Source organism: Dromiciops gliroides, chromosome X, assembly GCF_019393635.1.
Source record: "Dromiciops gliroides isolate mDroGli1 chromosome X, mDroGli1.pri, whole genome shotgun sequence".
NCBI lineage: Eukaryota > Metazoa > Chordata > Mammalia > Microbiotheria > Microbiotheriidae > Dromiciops > Dromiciops gliroides.
In genome coordinates this window covers 41,925,276-41,945,626 of record NC_057867.1, presented here as the reverse complement: position 1 = coordinate 41,945,626, position 20,351 = coordinate 41,925,276, and the positions used below count along the sequence as shown (strand labels likewise).

Sequence of the window (20,351 nt, the reverse complement as noted above, 5' to 3'; positions counted from 1 at the left end):
AGTAGTAGGCCTCCACCAGTCACTGACAACCATGGATCAGTGCCTTGAAGAGCCACAGACCACAGTGTGGCTGTATGTTGTATCTACCCCATGAGGAGTAGCTGAAGTGTACTCTCCAGGGCGCTGGCCTGGGCAGATCAATATGGAAAACAAGCTGTTACCCATGCACCTCTCCTCGACATTGGTGGATCCAAAGGAAAGGCAGACAGAGCCAGTATAGTTTGGCACCAGTGCCGATGCAGGAGTTGCCAGAGGGATTTGATGTCCAACATCCAACTGCCTAAGGGACTCCGACTCCTGTTTTTTTCTCGGGGTTAACTCCCGAAGCCTTTCTCATATATGGGTATAGCTGCAAGGCAGCAGAGGTTTAAAATCAGGGTTTTCCTTCCCCTAGGTGAGTTGCCTAACAAGGCTGATGAGCCCCACCTGCCCAAAATATGATGGCTAAGAATTAGAAATTAAAGGGATGCCCATCAATTAGGGAATGACTGAACAAGTTATTGTTATATGATTGTAATGGAATATTATTGTGTTATAAGAAATGACAAGCAGGATGATTTCAGAAAACCCTGGAAAGACTTAAATGAACCTGATATAAAGTGAAGTGAGCAGAACGAGAACATTGTACAAGTAGCAGCAATATTGTACAATGAGCAACTGCAAATGACATCTGTTCTCAGCAATACAATGATGGAAGACAATCACAAAGGACACATGATAAAAAATGCTCTCTGCCACCACAGAAAGACCAAATATTGTCTGAATATAGATGGAAGCATACTATTTTTCTCCCTCCCTTCCTTCCTTCCTTCCTTCCTTCCTTCCTTCCTTCCTTTTTTCTTTCTTTCTTTCTTTCTTTCTTTCTTTCTTTCTTTCTTTCTTTCTTTCTTTCATTCAAGTTTTCTTGTGCAAAATGACTACTATAGAAATATTTTACATGATTGTACATGTATAACCTATATCAGCTTGCTTACTGTCTCAGAGAGGGAGAAATAGAATTTAGAATGCAAAACCAGGATAAATCCAGGGATTATATGAACACGATTATAAAATACTTTTCACACAAATAAAGATATGTCTAAATAATGAGGGGGGAGAATAGTCTCATATAGTATTCCTAAGACAGTAGTACTATTGTAGTTTTATTTCAAGTAAGGAAACCACCTAATCAGTTGCTCCCTCACTTGCTGATACTTCCTTGAATAAATCTCCAGACTTCTCTTATTTCTGTATGTCAGCTAAGAAAGGGATCTCAGAGTCTCTACTTATCAGGGTAGAAAAGAATTCCCCGGGGACCCTGACCAGTTAAGTGGCTTGTAAATAATCACACAACCAGCATATTCCAGAGGTGAAACTTGAACCCATGTCTTCATGATTCTGAGTCAGATTCTCTATACTGCCTCTCATTTAGGCATATTCATGTGCATGTCTCTGTGTATGGGTACTTACATATGTATAGATATACTTATACTAATATGCTCACCCACTTGCATGGTCTATTCTGGGTAAGATGTATTCAATCCACTTTGTTTTTCCAATGTAGATGTTTGGACTTTCATCTTTGCATTGCTGTAGACTTTACTAAAGCAGCTTTTTGAATGTTCTGAGGGATGAAGCAATTAGTATATTACCATTGGCAAATGGTGTCTAGAGCAACATGCAAGTGATAGGGAATTTAAAAAATTTGAACCTCAGGGCATCTTCCATGATACTACTGAACACCTTGTGGTAGCTTGTCTTCCAGTTTTACACTTTCCTTGTTGATACTTAACTGATCATTGAGCCATCTCTTGGTGCATGTCATAGTGTTATTTTAGTATATGCATGGGAGATACTTGGACAAGAGTTTGCAAGGCTGCATGTTGGCATACTAAGCCAAATAAAGACTTTTTCAAAAAAAATCAGTGGAGAGTAGACAGCAGAATTTTCAATTTATTCCACTTTATAGTCAGTTATTTGACCATGAAACTGTGCTCCTAGAATTCCAGCTCAAGAGCTAGAAGGGACCTCAGAGATTATCTAATCTAACTCCTTCATTTTACAAGGGAGCAAATTAAAACCCAAGAAGGAGAAGTGACTTTGCCCCAAAGTCACACAGGCAAATAACCATGAGAAAAGGCCTCAAAATAGGCCTCATGACTCTGGAACCAGTGTTCTTTCCACTTCGCCTTGTTGCATCTGTGTGGTTGGGAGTCCTTGGACTTGGAGTGAGGAGCTCTGGGCTAAATTCTTGGTCCTGATACTTACTAGATCTCCATGTTATGATGTGACGTGGATTTTGAAAAAAAAACCACAAAACTAAAGTTTGGATGAGAACAGTATAGAGAATATTTCATTTAAAGAGAATAACATGAGCACAGACACGAGCAAAGATTGGCATGAACAATCAGTTCATCCTCTGTGTTACTTTCTGGACAGGAGCATGGTCCGTGGTCGCTTAGCTTGGCTGGTACATTTAGGCACCACATGAAGCATTTTGCTTCATTCTTTTCCGTAGCCACTGACAAGACTTGTTCTGAATATGTGGTATTAGTAATGGAGAGGCACCCCAAAAACATATGAATGAATTGATGTGTGTCAAGGCCATTGTAGATGCACTTTACTTGATGTGCAAATATGCTAGCTATATTCTCTTTCAAAGGCTTATTATGTAGCTTGCTATTTAAAGGAAGCCCTTTGCAAAGTAAATGCTCATCCTTCTCTGTCTTCTACTATTTTAATTTTGTATCCATTCCAGATTTAGGGTTTGTTTAAAGCGAAAAACAACTTAGAAGAAGAGCCACAAGCACCTGCCACAGTGAGCCAGTTGCATCATTGTCTTGTGTGATGGCTGAGTTGGGAGCCAAGGCTTAGTCTGTTCTTTCCAGGAGTGTTCTAGTAAATGTTCAATAACCAACTTGCAAAAAAGCAGTGTTCACACAATACACTTTGAAGTTCACTTTTCACTATTAACATTTTTTCCATCTCTTGAAGTCTCAACAATCAACAGAACAATAAATCAAGCCCTGATTTATAACATTTGCCAATTCCTGAGGTGTAAATGCTCATGCTGAAAATTCAAGTTGGCTCTAGAGAGCTGGTATATGCTGGCTGATTTCTGCATCTAAGTTCAAACTCAAGTTTGATTGAATTGCATTGAAAAAGTTGGGGTTTTTTCTCCTGATTGACCAACGCCAGATGGACTTGAGTAGTTTGTTAGGCATTGAGGGCCTCTGGCAAGGTACTGCTTGTTTATTCCTGCGGTCATTCAGTATATGGGAAAGCCGCAGGCAGACTATTTTCAACCTGCTGCAAAGCTGATACAGAAAGTAACATGATTGTAAGAAATCACTTAATATCTATGATGGCTGTCTTGTGGAAGAGAGACAGCGTATCAGCTAAACAGTGATTTATTTTCAAAGAAATTTAATTGGGGTATTTCTCATGGATCAAATTCCAACTTGTTACCTGCCAAGAAAAACAATGAGAATATCCCAAACAAAGTCTCCAGCAGAAACCACGAAGGTACCTTCTGTCAACAGACAGACAAACTGCGTCAATTCCTACAGTGCTAACGTGGTCTGAACCTGGCACAGGAGAAAATGGGGTGTCACTGGGATGCTGGCTCTTTGTTCACTTTCAGCATGTAGTAGTGGCAGGGGCCTGGGAAGCAGGCATAAACAGGGCTTGAGGTTATCTTTGGGCTCCTAACTGAGATCAGCCTCTCTTACCTGAGGTGTAAAGCAAAAGGTGGTCTTCTGGCTTTTATTTGAAGCCCCCAGCGATTGCCCTGTGATATATTTGTTCCCTCCACTAATGTTCTCCAAAGTTAGAATTTTGCTTCCACTCTGTAACTTGATATCTTGTTGATGATTTATTTTTTTGGTAGCAGAAATGATGACAAATTGTGTAAGGCTGCCTCATTGACTTTTTAACTACTATAGCTTTGAAGAATTTACAAGTTAATGCAACTGTGAATGTTTTATATTACATTTCATAAGCACAGGACATGTGCTTTCTTGTGAGTTAAGGGGACGTGTTTTTTTACAGATAGACAGAACTTAAAAACCTACTCCCATGACAGATTGTGTTTTTCGAAAACTACAGTAAAGCTTGTGCGCAGTGGAAGAGTAAACTTCTCTTTTCTGTTTAATTTTCTCCTCTGCAGATATGCCAAACAGTCCACATAACCAGTTCACCTTCAGACCCCTCCCGCCACCGCCACCACCTCCTCATGCGTGCACATGTGCCAGGAAGCCACCCCCCACGGCAGACTCTCTCCAGAGGAGGTCAATGACTACTCGAAGCCAGCCTAGTCCGGCAGCACCGACTCCCCCAACCAGTACCCAGGATTCTGTGCATCTGCATAACAGCTGGGTTTTGAATAGCAACATACCGTTGGAGACAAGGTACAGGAGCAGTGGGTTCCATCAGATTTCCGCCCCAGCTAGATACAATGCTCTTGAGTAGAGAAAATGGAAAAAAAGGAAAAACAAAAACCATGAAGCTCATGAGAGTGAGGCCAGAAGGAATTGGCTAACCAAGCCATCTTTAGAGAGTCATATGCAATTGCCTCACCTTACAGAAATCAGAACTTACAAGGAGAATTACAAAAATATTTGCTGCAGAGTTGTTTGATAGAGCAAATCCTTACTGAATTTTAAATTGGCTTCAATATCCATAAATTGCTTCAACACACCTCAGGAGTAAAGCAAAATACACTCATATTTTATCTGAGTTAGACTCTGCCCCTAGAGATATATGTGAAGTCTTGGTGGTGGAAGGACTAAAACTACTTTATTTGGTCGGGTTTTTTAAGTTTAACGTTGAAAAGACCTGGTCACTCCCTAAAACTTGATTTGGTAATCAAGGTATGTTTCTACCAAGTATCAAGTGGTACCTAGGTCACATGGTCCAAACAACCAAATTTAAAATCAAAAGCATACTTCTCGGTTTTACAATTGAATCAGCACGAAGCAATAACATTACATTTGTCTTTTAGCACCTCCAGGCAATGAATTTCTAAACACATTTACCAAGGAAATAGCCAGATGCTCACTTCTTGTTGTGAATAACTGACATCTATATATTGGTTTAATGTTGGTAAAATTCTATATGTTCTTGCTCTCATATGATCATTTAAACTCCTGTGTAAGAGTATTAATACCAGTAGTACTGGTATTATCCCCATTTTATGAGTACTAGAGGTAGGATTTAAACCCAGTTCTCTTAAGATTCCAAATCTTTCAGTCTTTTCCTATATGCTGCGTTATCTCACCACAATCCCCCCCAAATAGATGTGCAGCTATTAGAATCCTTTGTGCTCATTGGCAACTCTGCTCAACTTTGCTGAGAATTGGAACAGAAAAGGAAGAGCTAATGAAATAATCAATTTCTCTTTGGAAACCTGTTAGGTTCAGTGATGAGCTGACCGTCGGAGAAATATGCCACTTCTCAGGATATCTGTGAATTCAAAAACCTAGTCATGAAGCAGAAATAACAATTCCTTTGGCTCTCGTATATTGAAGTTGACTTTATCTAACTCTTGGCCAATTGGGAAGTTCTGGGAAATGGTTTAGTGATATGGATAAAGGAATTAAAAGCTTTTATTAAACTTTTATCCAAAAAAAACCCTTTCATGTGCTCAATATTCCACTAAGCGGTGGAATACATATACAAAAGGGAAAACCATCCTGCCCTTGTGGAATTTATGTTTTAATCAGGAAGCCAGGGCAGAAAAAGGAGTGTGGTGACAAAGGTTCGTTATTTGGTGTGGGAAATCAGTGGAAAGAACAGTCTTTCCAGAAGCAGTGGTCTGTACATCTAACTGCAGTAAGCAACAAGAGGTGGAAATGGTTGGAGGTGGAATGGAGCATGTGACCAGGGTAAAGCTGAGTGCCTGGAAAACTTTTAATCTAGGAACCAATACAAACAAGAGAAATAAGCAAATAGAACAGTCATACTCTACCTAGGGTTAAGAATAGGCTTGCCAGAGTACTATTATAATATCCCTCTACTTTATTTTTTGTTTAAACTGTAGGGAAATATAGATGGAGGCTAGGTTTCTGCCTCAAATGCCCCCCCCCCCAGAAACTCACTGTTAAGGTATGGGAAGAAAATGATTGATGGCTTGTAGATTTATGTATTACTCAGGTTTTACATACATTTTCAGCAACCTTGTGTAATATGCCATTCAGTTTTCTCTTCTCATTTTATAGATGACAAAACAGGTTCATAGAGAGAAAGTAATCTGCTCCCAGGGTCACATTAGCTAGCAAGTGGTAGAACTGGTATTTTAGGTGTGATCTTCTGCCTCCTGCCTTTTCCAGGTTTTTTTGTTCGTTTTTGTTTTCTTTGCTAGCTTATACTGCTTAAGTAACATTTTCGAGTTAATTGACATAGCCTCTGAATCTGGATGGAAGAAAGGGGAGGGCATAAGCAGAAAGATTTTTCTTCTTTGAAGTGTACATCTAGGCATATTTGCACAAACTGCAGCCACAGACCTTTTGTATCCAGGCAGGAAATATATTCATTGGTCTCAGTTTCATGAGGCAGAGAACATAAGTTTTCTGTGAGCCTGAGCAGAGAGCACCTTTTGTACATATTCAGCATCATAGAGGATGAGCTGGGACAAAACCAGGCTGAAACTCCCTAGCAGAGGTTTATTAGTCAGGATTTTACAAATATTCCTTTAAAGCCAAGATTCTTGGCCTTTTCTGTGTCCTGGACCCTCAGCAGTCAGTCTGGTGAAGCCTATAATAGAACTCTTCTCAGGATCATGTTTTGAAGAAGTTGTTGCTCACTCTCTGATTCTCAAAGCCTGCTGCTGTGGGATTAAAACAGTATCCCTTTGCTCATATGGCCACTCTGGTCTTCTTTCTTTTCTCAGTTATTTCTTCCTCTTCTTCTTTCTTCATCTTTTTCTGCCCCCATTTTTTCTCTCCTACCAGTATCTTAGTCCTGCTGGTAGAACCTCTGGCCATTGGCTTAGTCTTACTTATTTTTAATTTTTTTATGCAGGGAAATAAGGGTTAAGTGACTTGCCCAGGGTCACACCGCTAGTAAATGTCAAGTGTCTGAGGCCAGATTTGGACTCAAATACTTCTGAATCCAGTGCTGGTGCTTTATCCACTATACCACCTAGCTGCCCCCCCCCATTGCTTAGTCTTATTAATGACACTAAGAACTCCAGTGAAAACATGTTCATAGATTGTAGATTTGTACAAAGAGACTTGACCACCTCCCAGCCCCCATCCAACCTGGTGTCACTTTTGAAGCTAATACCGATATGTTCCTTCATTCCACTCTCAGAGAATGATGGACTAACTGTACCATGGACCTGATGCATGTATCACAATACTCTGAGAGGCCTCTTATAAAGGAATTCAGATCAAGAGAGGGCAGCTCTGAAAACACCTTGAAATGATTAGATGTGACCAGTAGTTTAGATTATCAGCTTGTGATGCTCACTAGGAAAACCCCATTAGCCCCTTACTCTATTGTGCTCTTACAATTAAACACAAACATTCATTCTCTTTCTTTAAAATGAGATGTCTCTGCTAATGTAGATTACAATTCCATAAAAACAAATGATACAGAAAAGTATACCGTAGTCAACTGGCTCATAAAATAAATGAGCAAAAATACATATCTGTAGCAAATGAGAAAGAATAAAGAGGTAATCATTGTCCTTCCTAAATGTTTTGTTTTTAAAAGAACATTCTGTCAAATCAGTAGGAGCTCTGTAGGTGAATAGAATTAGGAAAGGACTTGCACTAACTACAAAGAGACATGAAAGCTAAATTGATTTACAAAATGAGGAAACATATAACCTAGTCATCGAAAACAGATATTCTAGGATAATTGCAAATGAGCAATCACAAATTCCTTCCTGCTCCAATCTTTTTAAATGCTGTCAATGGGTGGGAGGGATGAAAGTGCTGAATATCTGTTTATCTCTTCATGAAGAGAGTTTTGGAAAAACAAGAGAAATTGAAATCTCACATATTAGTATATCTCCTAACCCTTTTGGTCCTTTAAAAGAATAATAAGTCCTGTAGTTAAATTCCAAATCAGGAATTGCTGTTGAATAGAAGGTAAACGGAAATCAACATTGGAAAATTCCCCAATTGGATCGATCAAAGGCTCCTCTGTTTCATCTCTTTTATATGTGAAATAAGCTTATTGATTAGAGTAAATAATTTTATAGACCCACTGAAATCTTGTAATATGGGAATAGTTGACTTAACAGAAAATATTTGAAATTTACCTTTTGACTATGGTCGATTTTAATACAAATTCCCAAATTGAATTTAGAGTATAAAGTTAGACCCAAGTGCATGTAAGCATGCAACTGGAAGGGGAACAAAAATGGATGAAAAATTGAACAAATATAAAGATTTCTTGTGCTATTCCATCTCCTCTGATTTCTCTCATAGTCATCTCTCCATCTCTAGCCTTACAGGGGCTATCAGAAATGGCCTCAAATAAACCAAACAAAGATGGGAAGAGCACCCACCCAGGTGCCCACTGAGACTGTCTTTGCCAAAGGGAACCAGAATTTGAGGGCTCACTTCTCAAGATAGTGAAAAGAGGGAAGGATACCAAGTGCTTAGGGGGAAAAATCAGACATTGTTACTGAAAAACGCGACTGAGATGATATCAATAACCAGCAAGCCATCTGCCTGGCTGATTTTCTCATCTTTCCAAAATCTTGCTGAGAATAATCTATGCATACATTTAGAAGAGCCGTGATGATAGTTTGAGAAGGGAGCAGACAGGCTTTCACTAAGGATATTCCATAGCAGATCATGTCTTTGAAGAATGCCTATTGTGTAGACCATACTATGCTTTTGAATGCATGACCCATAAAGATGGTTCCTCAGTACACGTATGTTTGAGAGACACTTGGGATGGTCTGAGTGCACAAATAGGGGTGCAAAAGAAGGCTAGATTGCCTTTCACAAATCACAAAAGTTTCTCACTGAAATGAAGCCACTGTTTTATGTCCGTGTTCTTCCATTCATGTTGTATGACTGTGAGTCATGGAATGCCATGGTTTCAAAGAAAAAAATCTGTAGGTCACACAAAGAGGCTCAAGTTGGGCATAAGACAACTGTAATGAATGTATGCATATGGTTAAAGATAGAGATGACTAGAAAAGGAAGTGGGTTTGTCATGGAGGAATAATAGCCAGATAGTCCATGCTTCAGAGATACCACATGTTCAGTTCCAGACCACTGCAAAGAAGCAAATATCACAATAAAGCAAGTCACACAATGTTTTTACTTTCTCAGTGCATATAAAAGTTATGTTTACACTATGCTGTAGTCTGTTAAGTGTGTCATAGTGTTATGTTGAAAAAACAATGTGCATACCTTAATTTAAAATACTTTATTGCCCAAAAAATGGTAACTCTCATTTCAACCTTTAGCAAGTCATAATCTTTTTTGCCTTGATGCCGATAGCTGCTGACTGATCAGGGTGGTGGTTGCTGCAGGTTGGGGTAGCCATGGCACTTGATTAAAATAAATGAAGTTTGCCACATTGTAGGGTTATTAATTGGTCCCTTTTAATATTGTTGAGTCCCAGGGGCTAGGGAAGGCTGAGGAAGGAGAGAGATGAGGAGATGGCTGGTTGATGGAGCAGTCAAAACACACTAACATTTATTAAGTTTCCTCTCTTATATGGGCACGGTTTGTGGCACCCCAAAACAGTTTATAACAGTCACAACAGAGATCTCATGGATTACAGATCACCGTGGCAGATAGAATAATAATGAAGGTTTGAAATATTGCAGGAATTACCAAAATGTTACACAGAGACACATTGTGAGCATACACTATTGGTAAAATGGTAGCCATAGACTTGATTGATGGAGGGTTGCCAGAAGCCTTCGATTTATATGTTTAAAAATGCATATCTGAGAAGCACAATAAAATGAGGTATACCTGTACTGCATTGCTCTCTGTTCACATAATGTTAGGAAATCAAGAGGCAGGAGGCCATTTCTTTGGGTGGAACATAGGATACAGACCATAGTCCCGTAAGAGGAGGAAGTATGTATGGGCTGCATTCCCCATGGTGGGCCATATCTTTGAAGTCACATGGAACTGCACCAAGTGATACAGCACTTGTCCTAAAGGAACAGGCTTTATACTTAGGAGATGCTGTGTGTAAACATATCACTAAATAAAAGGTGATTTGAAGAAGAGAGGGATTTGGCAGTCTTAGGAATCAACCTGATCTAAGCCTTAAAGAAAGATAAGAATGATGAGAGGAATTTCTACAATTAGAATATCTGGAAGGAATCATTGTGTTAATTATCTTCAATAGAATACTAAACTAGGAAATATTCCCTTTAGAAAAAAGAATTACAGATGTTTGTAGGAATTAAGAGCATTTTATTACCTTGATAACGTTATGGGTGACATTATGAGTTGGTGTCTGTCATAGCTGTTTCAATATACGTATCTCCTTAGAAAACAGAATCCAAAACCTGATTTTAATTTATTTGCATAATTTGAAAGGACTGGAAAGGAAGGCTGTTGGTTGTCTCTTTGCATGACGCAAGGCAAGGGATTTTACTGGCAACCAGAAAGTGTCCTTCAGGGTTCCAAGAGATGGCTTTCTGTAGAAAAAAATTAATGGTGGGCCTGAGGCTTATTCTTCCCTCCATTGAGGGGAATGCCTTTCAGACCTGACAAAAGCATTGTGATAGCTGTGGAAGAAAGAAAAAGGGAGCATGTATCAAGGTGCTGGAGGGAATTCCAAATGGAAAAAGGACTTGGAATGAATGGAAGAATAAATAACTGCAATAATGAATGTGAAGAAGTAGATGAAGAGTGAAAGAGGAAGATATGGAAAGGATATGATGAAAGTATAGAATCACCAAAGGAAGGAGTGGATGAATGCAAGCATTCACAGAGTCAATGCCTTCACCTCCACTTGAAACAGGACCTTATGACTAATGATAATAGCACACACTTTATAACCTTTTATGAAAACATTTGTGAAAAGCATTTATCTCAAAGCCTGGGAAGTAGGTAGTGCAAATATCATTGGCCTCATCTTATTGATAGAAAAATTGAGACTCCAAAAGGTGAAGTGCCTTACCTTTGTTCACATAGCTAGTAATCAGGATATATGCTGATTCCCACACATGGGAGTATCCCTTGGGCCAGCAAGTTACATGGCAGGTAAGGCCCTGCTCCCCACACTCAAAGGTATTTCAGGCTGATGATAGGTTGAAGGAGGCTTTAGATACATCCGTGGCTAATGGATCAAGAATGGAAGAAGGGCATCGGGCAATATTGAGAGGATGCAATGAGAGACAATGAGACTCTTCCACAAAAATATCTTTGACACTCCCATCAGATCTTGGGCTACATTGGTTATAAGGATGATGGAGGAGAGCCCTAAATAAACAGATTAACTCCAGTAGCATATCTAAATGTGATTTAGCCCAGTCAGATTACCAGAGGTAAGGGTTAACTTCCTCCTTTCATGAGTTTCATTCTCTTGTAGATAGGCTTTCAATTCCTGTGGGTGGAGAGATGAGCCACATGTGTATAGTGGAGGGAAATAAAGGCTAGATATGCATTTAATGGATTTAAAACAGAAAAATCAGTGCTCATTTATGCATCTGGAATTGAATAGGTATAGATTACTGTCTATTTTCTACAGAATTTGAAGAAGTGCATTAAATTGTTATTATTTAATGCTAACAGATGCCCTCAGTCTTCTATGATATGAAGGGTTTAAGAAGTGAGAATACATTTTTCCCTTTTATAGATGTTTTTGAAACTCTTACAGGAGCATTTATAATATTCCCATTTACTACCATAAGACCTCATCAGTCGTGAAGATTTTTTTTTTCAATTTCCCTATGTCTCTATTTCCTTTTGGCAATATCTTGCTTTTTCTTTCTAAATTTAAAATTGAATATTAAAACAGATGCAGAGGAGAGCACTACTTACACATAAACTCTTGAACTGCATTTTTGTCATTTGCTCTGTGGGGAAAAAACCAATTGTATAGAATTGATAGCAACATTTTAGTATCTCCTGAAGTCCTTAGGGAAAAGCAGATTTGATGAGAGCAGAGCCGAAGCCTTGCAGAGCTCATTTGTCTCTATGCTCTGGCTTCTTTTAGGTGCTATGAAAACACATTTAGGGTCTAGTCTCACTGCCCACCAAGGGCCTGCAAAGGCAATGGCAATTTAGGATTATTTCCATTGCCATTTTTCACCCCGGAGGCTTAACATTAGCTTGTTAATAAGGTAACAGTGAACTTGTTTTCTAATGGCCCCTCATCATTGAGGACAGTGCTTTGGCTCCAGCTCCAGTTCAAACGAGTTTCTCAGGGTCTGTTGGTGCATGGATGTGGTGGGCTCTCCATCCAAATGATATTGATCATTAGTTGTAATTGCCAACTCTTCACCTTCCTGTCAGTCTTCTGCCTTTTGACAGGATGCTAAACAAATCAATGTCCTATACATTGAGCTGCTGGCATGGTACCTAAAATCCAATTGTTCTTCCCAAATCTGCAAAATGTGGAAGTTTTTTCTTCAAAACACTGAGTAAGAAAAACCTCGTTTTGCTGTCATTTCCTCCCCTAACCCATAGGGCAGGCCTAGGATAGAGTACCATGAAAACAGTCATTTATAGGAGACATTTTTGTTAGTCAACACTGAATAATTCCATAGAAGCTCTGCAGTGTTCCTTTGGCAGATTTTTCATAGGGGGGCAAATGGGACAATAAAAGATAGGAGTATGGAGAGACAGATAGTCTTCACCCAGCATGCATTAATTGGAGAATGAAATCATATGAGCAATATTGTAAGGAATCATGATTTAATTAAAAGGGCAGAGGATTAGAAGTCATCTCTGATTCCAAATTCAGGTATTATCACTAACCACCTGGGGAATATTAGGAAATTCACTTAACCTCTCCATGCTTCAGTGTCTTCATTGGTAAAATGGGGCCATGACCTATTCCCCATAGGTCACCTATTTGATATTTTTAAAAATGTGATTAGGGCAGCTAGGTGGTGCTGCAGTGGATAGAGCCCCAGCCCTGGATTCAGGAGGACCTGAGTTCAGATCCGGCCTCAGACACTTGACACTTACTAGCTGTGTGACCCTGGGCAAGTCACTTAACCCCAATTGCCTCACACAAAAAAGTAATGCGATTTCATCCTGATAGATAGCATTGCACCAGATATGGGCTAAGGATAAAATGACATCATGGATGTAAAATGTATGAAGCATTAGCAGTAACTTCCATTTATATAACACTTTAAAGTCTGGGAAATGCTTAGCACACAGAAATGTGCTAGGTCTTCACAACACCTCTGTGAAGACGGGATTACAGAAAAATGAAGCTCTGAGAGATTAAATTGATGAGCCCGTGCTCACATATATCCCCAAAGGGAAAATTCGAAGTCATGTCTCCCCATATTCTAGGGCTAGAACATGTTCTACTATACCACCCCACCTCTCCCTATAGAATATAAAGTATCTATTATTCTTATCATCAACAGTGGTTATTGCAGGTATGCTCCCAGCTAACATTGCCTTGCTTAGTTGGAAAAGTACTTTGGTATGATAGGGCATTACACTTGAAGTCAGAAAGACTGGCCTTCAAATCCCGCCTCAGAACTTACTCATTATGACGCTGGACAAGTCACTGAACCCCTTTGTGCCTTGATTTCCTCTTAAGTAAAATGAAGGAGTTGGTATTAGTGGTCTCTGAGGTCCCTTGCCATCCTGACTCCATAAGCCTCTGAATGTCATTTTTCTCTACGTCATTTAATCTCTCCCCCATTTCGAATGCTTATACCATGATTCCTTTGTAATTTTTTTTGTCCTACACTCTTTTAGCAGAATCAGTCATTAATTATTTATTAAGGGGAAGTGTGTGCATGTGTGTATGTTGGGGGGGGGGGCTGTGCTCTCTCTCCATCAAGTTTAGACCAACTGGGGAAATGGGGGTGGGACATAGAAGAGACTGCAGACTTATGCTGCCACTGAATCACTAGGGTGTCAGTTATTGACTCCGCCCGGAAAACTTCAGTTCTGCCCTGTGAGGATCTTTGTTAGTGATTGTCTACCCATTTAATCTGAGAAAATGGAGAGTGAACACCCAAAAGATACCTTCTCCAATATTGAAAGCAGTGGTAAATTTGGTAAATGCCTTGCCAAAGATGTGCAGACAGCAGTGGCCCTGAACTCATGTTGAGAATCAGTGCAGGTATCAAAGCAGTTGGAGAAATTCCGGAGAAAATCATTCTTAACTTGGCAAGGGGCCCGCAGTCGCCATCACCCACTGCAACCAGCCAGCTCCCACTTGAATCTGATGCTATGGAGTGCTTAAATTACTTACACTTTAAAGGAAGAGACTTTTACTGCAACTTAAGACTGTTGATTCACCAGAGACTGGCAAGAATTATTGGGGTCAAAGGTGCTAAAATCAAAGAACTTTGAAAGAACAGTCAGACAACTGTCAAGCTTTTCCAGGAATTGATAGAGTTGTTATTATCGGTGGAAAGCCTGATAGGATTGTGGAGTGCAGAAAGCTCATACTGGATCTTATATCGGAATTGCCCATCAAAGAAGGTGCACAACCCTATGATCCCAATTCTATTCTGAAACATATGAATATGGTGGTTTCAAAATGATATGTGATGTTTGATGAGGACACCCTGTAGAACTTCCCATGTTGGGGAGAGGAGGCTTTGATAGAACATCCCCAGCTCATGATGGGCACCCTATGCCTCCATCTAGAAGAGATTCTGATGACATAAGCCCTCACAGAGAACTCCACCTTAATGTGGTGGTGGGGTGGGAGCAGAGATTGAAATCTTCCTTTTCCTCCACCACTTCCTTTAGAGGAGGAAATCTTATGGCTTATGTCAGAAGAGGGAGACCCCAGTGACTGTTTTGATGGCATGGTTGGTTTTAGTGCTGATGAGACATGGGCCTTGATACATGGAGCCATTCCAAATGGCAGATGGCTTGTGAACCACAAGGTGGTTCTGGATGTGATTATTTCTGTGCAGAGGGTTGTGGCTCATACAGTGATCTTGGTGGACTCATTATTACAACACAAGTAACTATTCTCAAAGAATTGCCTGGACCTATTTTTGGCAAAGGTGATCAGAGAACCAAACAAATATGTCATGAATCTGGATCATCAGTTAAAATTGACAAGGTTTTGGGAAGGATCTGAGGATCGAACGATTACTGCTTCAGGAACATAGGGCCATATGCAGAATGCACAGTGTTTACTGGAAAACATTGTGGAGCAGAATCCAGATGTTGAAGGATTCTAATGCAAGATTTGTTTTCTTTTTTATAGTGTGAAGCAGTATTTTAGAAAGTTTTTCTAAGAGTTCTGAATAATTGAAGGAGTCCCACATCTTTTTTTTCCTCTGCTTCATGGGTGTTTTGTTAGCTTTGTTGAGTAGAACACAATGCTATGGAGCCACCACTGTGTAGTGGAAAGAGCACTAGACATATGACCTTGGCACTAATCCTGATACTGAGCTAATGACTTGACTTCTCTAGGCTTCACTTTCCTCTTGTAAATTGAGTGGGTTGTAGTAAAATCAGCTTGATCTCTAAGGCCCCTCCTACTTCTATCCCTGTAGTCACCACTTGACCATGCCCAGAAAAATACTGATCCAAAGGCCAGCCAGCTGTCTAATATGCCACTCACTGGTCACAAGAGAAAAAGAGTATCATGTTTCAATTCAGTCTTAATTGCCATTAATGGTGCAAGGCAGTTCAAAGCTTAGTAACTAGTAGGCTACTTTGAATGTAGAGTGTGTAAAGAAGTATGAAATCAGTAGGGAATATATGAAATAAGATTGGAAAGTTCAGTTGAATCAGCTCATGGAGGTCTTCAGCTGCCAGCTTGAAGTGTCTGTGTTTTGTCAATATACAGTCAAGGAAAATGCTTGAGCCAGAGAATGATGTAGTCAGACCAGCCCTTACATTAGGAAAATTATTTTGGCGCTTGTGTATGAAAGATGGGTTAGAGGAGGATGACACTAGAGTGAAGAGATGAAGAAGGAAGCCATTACTATAATCTAGGTGAGAGGCAATGGGCATCTCTCTGAACTCAGGTGTTTAGTCTTGTGATTGGAGCAGATGTGAAGGATGTGGGAAGTATCTTGGAAACAGAAATGAAAAGACCAATTAATTATGTGTGGTTTTGGAGGGAAAGTAGAGAGCCAGAGATAATTCCTGTTTTGAACTGGAATGAATCAGAAAGTTTTGACTTGGTCAACAAAAGCAGTATCATAAAGACAAGCAACTTTGAAAGAAGTATTAACTCTGAGCAAAACAATTGCCAACCATGATTCCAAAGCACTAATGATGATACAGGCTACCTACCTGCTACAAATGATAAGCACCCCCTCTTCTTCCCTTCTCTTCTCTCTCCCCTCTCCTTTCCTCTAGTTTGTTCTCCTCTCCTCTCCCTCTGTCCCTCTCTCCATCTCTGTCTCTATATTTCCTTCTCTCTGTGTGTCTCTCTCATTGTGAGGGAAATTCCTTATTCCTCTTTGTAGCGGTTACTCTTAGATCCAGGGACACTGGGCTGTTTGCTTTTCCACAAACATGACACTCCATCTCCTGACTCTAGGCATTTTCTCTGTTCATTCCTCGTGTATGGAACACTCTCCCTTCTCCATTCCACCTACTGATGTCCTCGGCTTCCTTTAAATCCCAGCCGAAATCCCATCTACAGGAAGCCGTCCCTGATCTCTCTTAGTCCTGGTGCTTTTCCTCTATTAATTATTCCTATTTATCTTGTATATAGCTTGCTTTCTTTACATATTGTCTCCCCAATAGATTGTGATCTCTTTGAGGGCAGGAACTGTATTTTGCCTCTTTTTGTATCCCCAGTGCTTATCACAGTGTCTGACACATAGTGGCTCTTAATAAATATTGATTGATTGACTGACTGATTGAAATGCAATGACATGAGAGCTACTGTTCTTGAAGCATATATATACCTTGTTTACAGCACAATTCTTTCTCTCTTTTTGGCAGGCATTTCCTATTTAAACATGGATCTGGCTCTTCAGCTATCTTCAGTGCTGCCAGTCAGAATTACCCTTTAACATCCAATACGGTTTACTCTCCACCTCCACGGCCACTTCCTAGAAGCACATTTTCTAGACCTGCCTTCACTTTTAACAAGCCTTACAGGTGCTGCAACTGGAAGTGCACAGCCTTGAGTGCCACTGCCATCACTGTGACCCTGGCTCTGCTGCTGGCCTATGTGATTGGTAAGTTGAGTCTCTCCCTACCTTTGTCCCTATCTACTCCATCTTCCTACCTTCCTTTGTTACCGATTGTCCATAATTCTTTTGAATCAAGTGAGGGGTGTGTGTGTTTGGGGGGCATGTTCCTCTTCAGTCTGAGAACCCCAAATTAGAGCCTAAATTGGTAGTTGTAAAGAATGTGGATTTCCAATTATTTTTGTACTTCTTGACTCCAAGTACAACTGAAGAGAGTATGGAAAGTTATTTGAAAAACTCTTTGAGCCAGTTTTGCAGCCTTATTGATTGCAAGGACTACTGGAGCTAACCATTTCCTTTTCAGGAAGGCTGTTAGCCTTTCTCCTTCAAAGTTGTAGAAGTCTGGGTAGCTCTTTCAATGAGCCTTAAGCAATAATGCTATTTTAAAATGTACCTTTCCCCTTCATGGTGCATTTTGGGAGAGCATCAGAAATTCTGCCACATGAATTCTTGTTAACAATTCTGTATTTCTTTATATTTGAGATTCATGTTGGGGCAAAAACCATACTTTTCCGTAGACATATGATACAACAGTTTGATGGTGATTCAGTATAAATGAATTAGAAAAGTGAAATGAGAAAGTGCATAGACATTGCCCTGTTTGTCAAAAGGGGGCATTTTTTCAGTTGGTCTTGGAATTGCCTGATTAAAGTCACAGTCATGTGTCAGCAAATCTTACTGATCTTCTCGACTGCGTTTTGTTTTGGCTAAATATTAATTTCCTTGCTTGAATAGTCCTGAAGTCACCAGTGTAAATTAACTGAAGAAGCATGTGTTAGAAGAGCTCTAAAATGTGAGGATGCATTATTCTTGGAGCAAATGGAATCATTGGGTATGAAGGCTTGTTTTGTTTCGTTTTGTCCCAAGGAACTTAGTTTTTTTTCCCATTTAGCCACTTTCAATATCTAAACAGTAATATCTTTTAAGAAACAATAAGTGAGGGAGCAGCGAGGTAGCACAGTGGATAGATCACCAGCCCTGGATTCAGGAGGACCTGAGTTCAAAAATCGGCCTCAGACACTTGACACTTACTAGCTGTGTGACCCTGGGCAAGTCACTTAACCCCTGTTGCCCCGCAAAAACAAAACAAAACAAAAAACAATAAGTGATATGTAGATAAATAAGGGAACCTGGTTTTTCTTATAAGTAATAAATTAAATTGAGCCATTTCCCATTAGAGAGACATCATGACCTATAGTGCTACACTTGTAGTCAGGAAGATCTGGATTCAAATTCTGACTTTGACTAGTTCTTTGAATACAGACAAGTCCCCTAACCTTTCTAGACCTCAGGCAACTTTCTCAGAGTCTTTTACAGACAGTGGGGGAGGTGATTGAGAAAAGCACAAGTTCTTAACTTGTTGACATAAATTCACCTTTATCCAGAACTCAGATAACCAGTGCAGTTCACCTCATTGGGTTTCATGGTATAAATGAGTAATAATAATCATTGCAATTGATACCTGGAATCCTAAAACCAGATTGGCAAGAGCTGCTTTGGGGCCTACTATTTCAGGAAGGCTTTGGTCATGCTTTGTTTTGCTTTGGTCCATCTTCACAAAATTGCATTGCTGCCAGGACAAAAACAAACAAACAAACAAAACAAAAAACAACAACAACCCTGCTCTAAGGACCTAACCTTTTCATTGCAGAATTCTCACCCTGGGGCTCTCTTGTTCTGATTGGGGAGCACCTCTTGGGGCCCATTATTTCAAACTGTGCTCCTAGCCATCTTCTCCCCACCTTGCAACCACATACCCACCCTTCCCTCTCCCGTTTTACAATTCTTGAATAAAATTCAAATCAGTGCTACCATTACTCCTGGAAAGGGTTTGTCATTCTACTCTCCTTGGCTCCTGTCACCCAGCCTGATGACTTTCCAAACCCTAATACCCTTCTTGGGACTACCATTCCTCTCCATATGTAGTATTAGAATGTAAACTCCTCGAGGGCAGAGACTGTCCTGAATTTTGCTTTTGTATCATTAGCACTTAGCACAGTGCTCTGCACATAATAAAGGCTTTTTTCTTTCATTCCTCCATTCCAATTCCAACCTGGGTGACTAGGTGATCATAACATATCTTCTGAATAATCAAAGAAAAACTGAATAGTATTCAGGATAGACTTAGTGTGTTCAGGCCATTTTATTATATTCTCATTCTTTGAAAACTGGTATCCATATAGAAGCCTCCACAGAATCTACTTTCTGTGGACCATTTTGCATAAGTGGAACCTCATTATATCTCAAAATATTTCTAAAATGAAGAGAGGTTATCATTATTTTTGGTATTATCTTCCTATGTTTTGGTCATATCCATAAGATACCAAAAGTGGCATGTAGCCTCAGACTAGTAGCCTTTCATTACATGATTAATATACATGTTAATTCTCCTACAGAAAATGAAATGATGGATTTTCCCCTTTGTGCTACATTATATCTATAGAAATTGCTTTTTATGGATGGCATTTCTTGTACATGAAAATCATATTTGGTCTTGAAAAGGACAATTTTAATGGTGAAAATGTGACAAAATATCACAAATGATAATCACACATCAAAATTAAGTCTGTAATGAGCAAAACTCTTATAAAATAGTATATAAATTATTAGAGAAATTATTACTAAAATAATATTGATAAGCATTTTAAATAATACATTTTATAGAAAACATAGTTTATATAATAAGATGTACTTTCTAGGGAATGGATAGAAGAAGGAGGGGGCTATGTGTATTTCATAGAGAGTAAAGAACAGGGTTGTTTTGCATTATCTCTTTTTTTGTGGGGCAATGAGGACCAGTCATCTCTAACTGCCAGATCTAATGGCTTTTTCTTCTTGAAATCTTTTTTTTTTCTCGTGGGTCAGTGAGGGTTAAGTAACTTGCCTAGGGTCACACAACTAGTAAGTGTCAAGTGTCTGAGGTCTGATTTGAACTCAGGTCCTCCTGAATCCTGGGCCAATGCTTTATCCACTGGGCCACCTAGCTGCCCAATAAAAAGAACTTTCTACATAAGTTTAGTTCCTTTATGTCTATCTCTTTCAGAAAAGTTTTTCAACCACT

The 20,351-nt window shown here is 39.6% G+C and overlaps 1 protein-coding gene and 1 pseudogene across 4 annotated transcripts in view; both read left to right on the top strand.

Annotated features, from left to right (window-relative positions):
* TENM1 (teneurin transmembrane protein 1) overlaps positions 1 to 20,351 on the top strand; it is an 895,908-nt gene that overhangs the window by 599,808 nt on the left and 275,749 nt on the right. For all 4 annotated transcript variants that reach the window (XM_043974016.1, XM_043974015.1, XM_043974017.1 and 1 more), the window contains exons 5-6: positions 4,148 to 4,388; positions 17,040 to 17,278. In XM_043974016.1, the coding sequence (XP_043829951.1) occupies positions 4,148 to 4,388; positions 17,040 to 17,278 (480 nt within the window). The remainder of the gene's footprint in view (positions 1 to 4,147; positions 4,389 to 17,039; positions 17,279 to 20,351) is intronic.
* Positions 14,110 to 15,313, top strand: LOC122733548 (annotated as a pseudogene).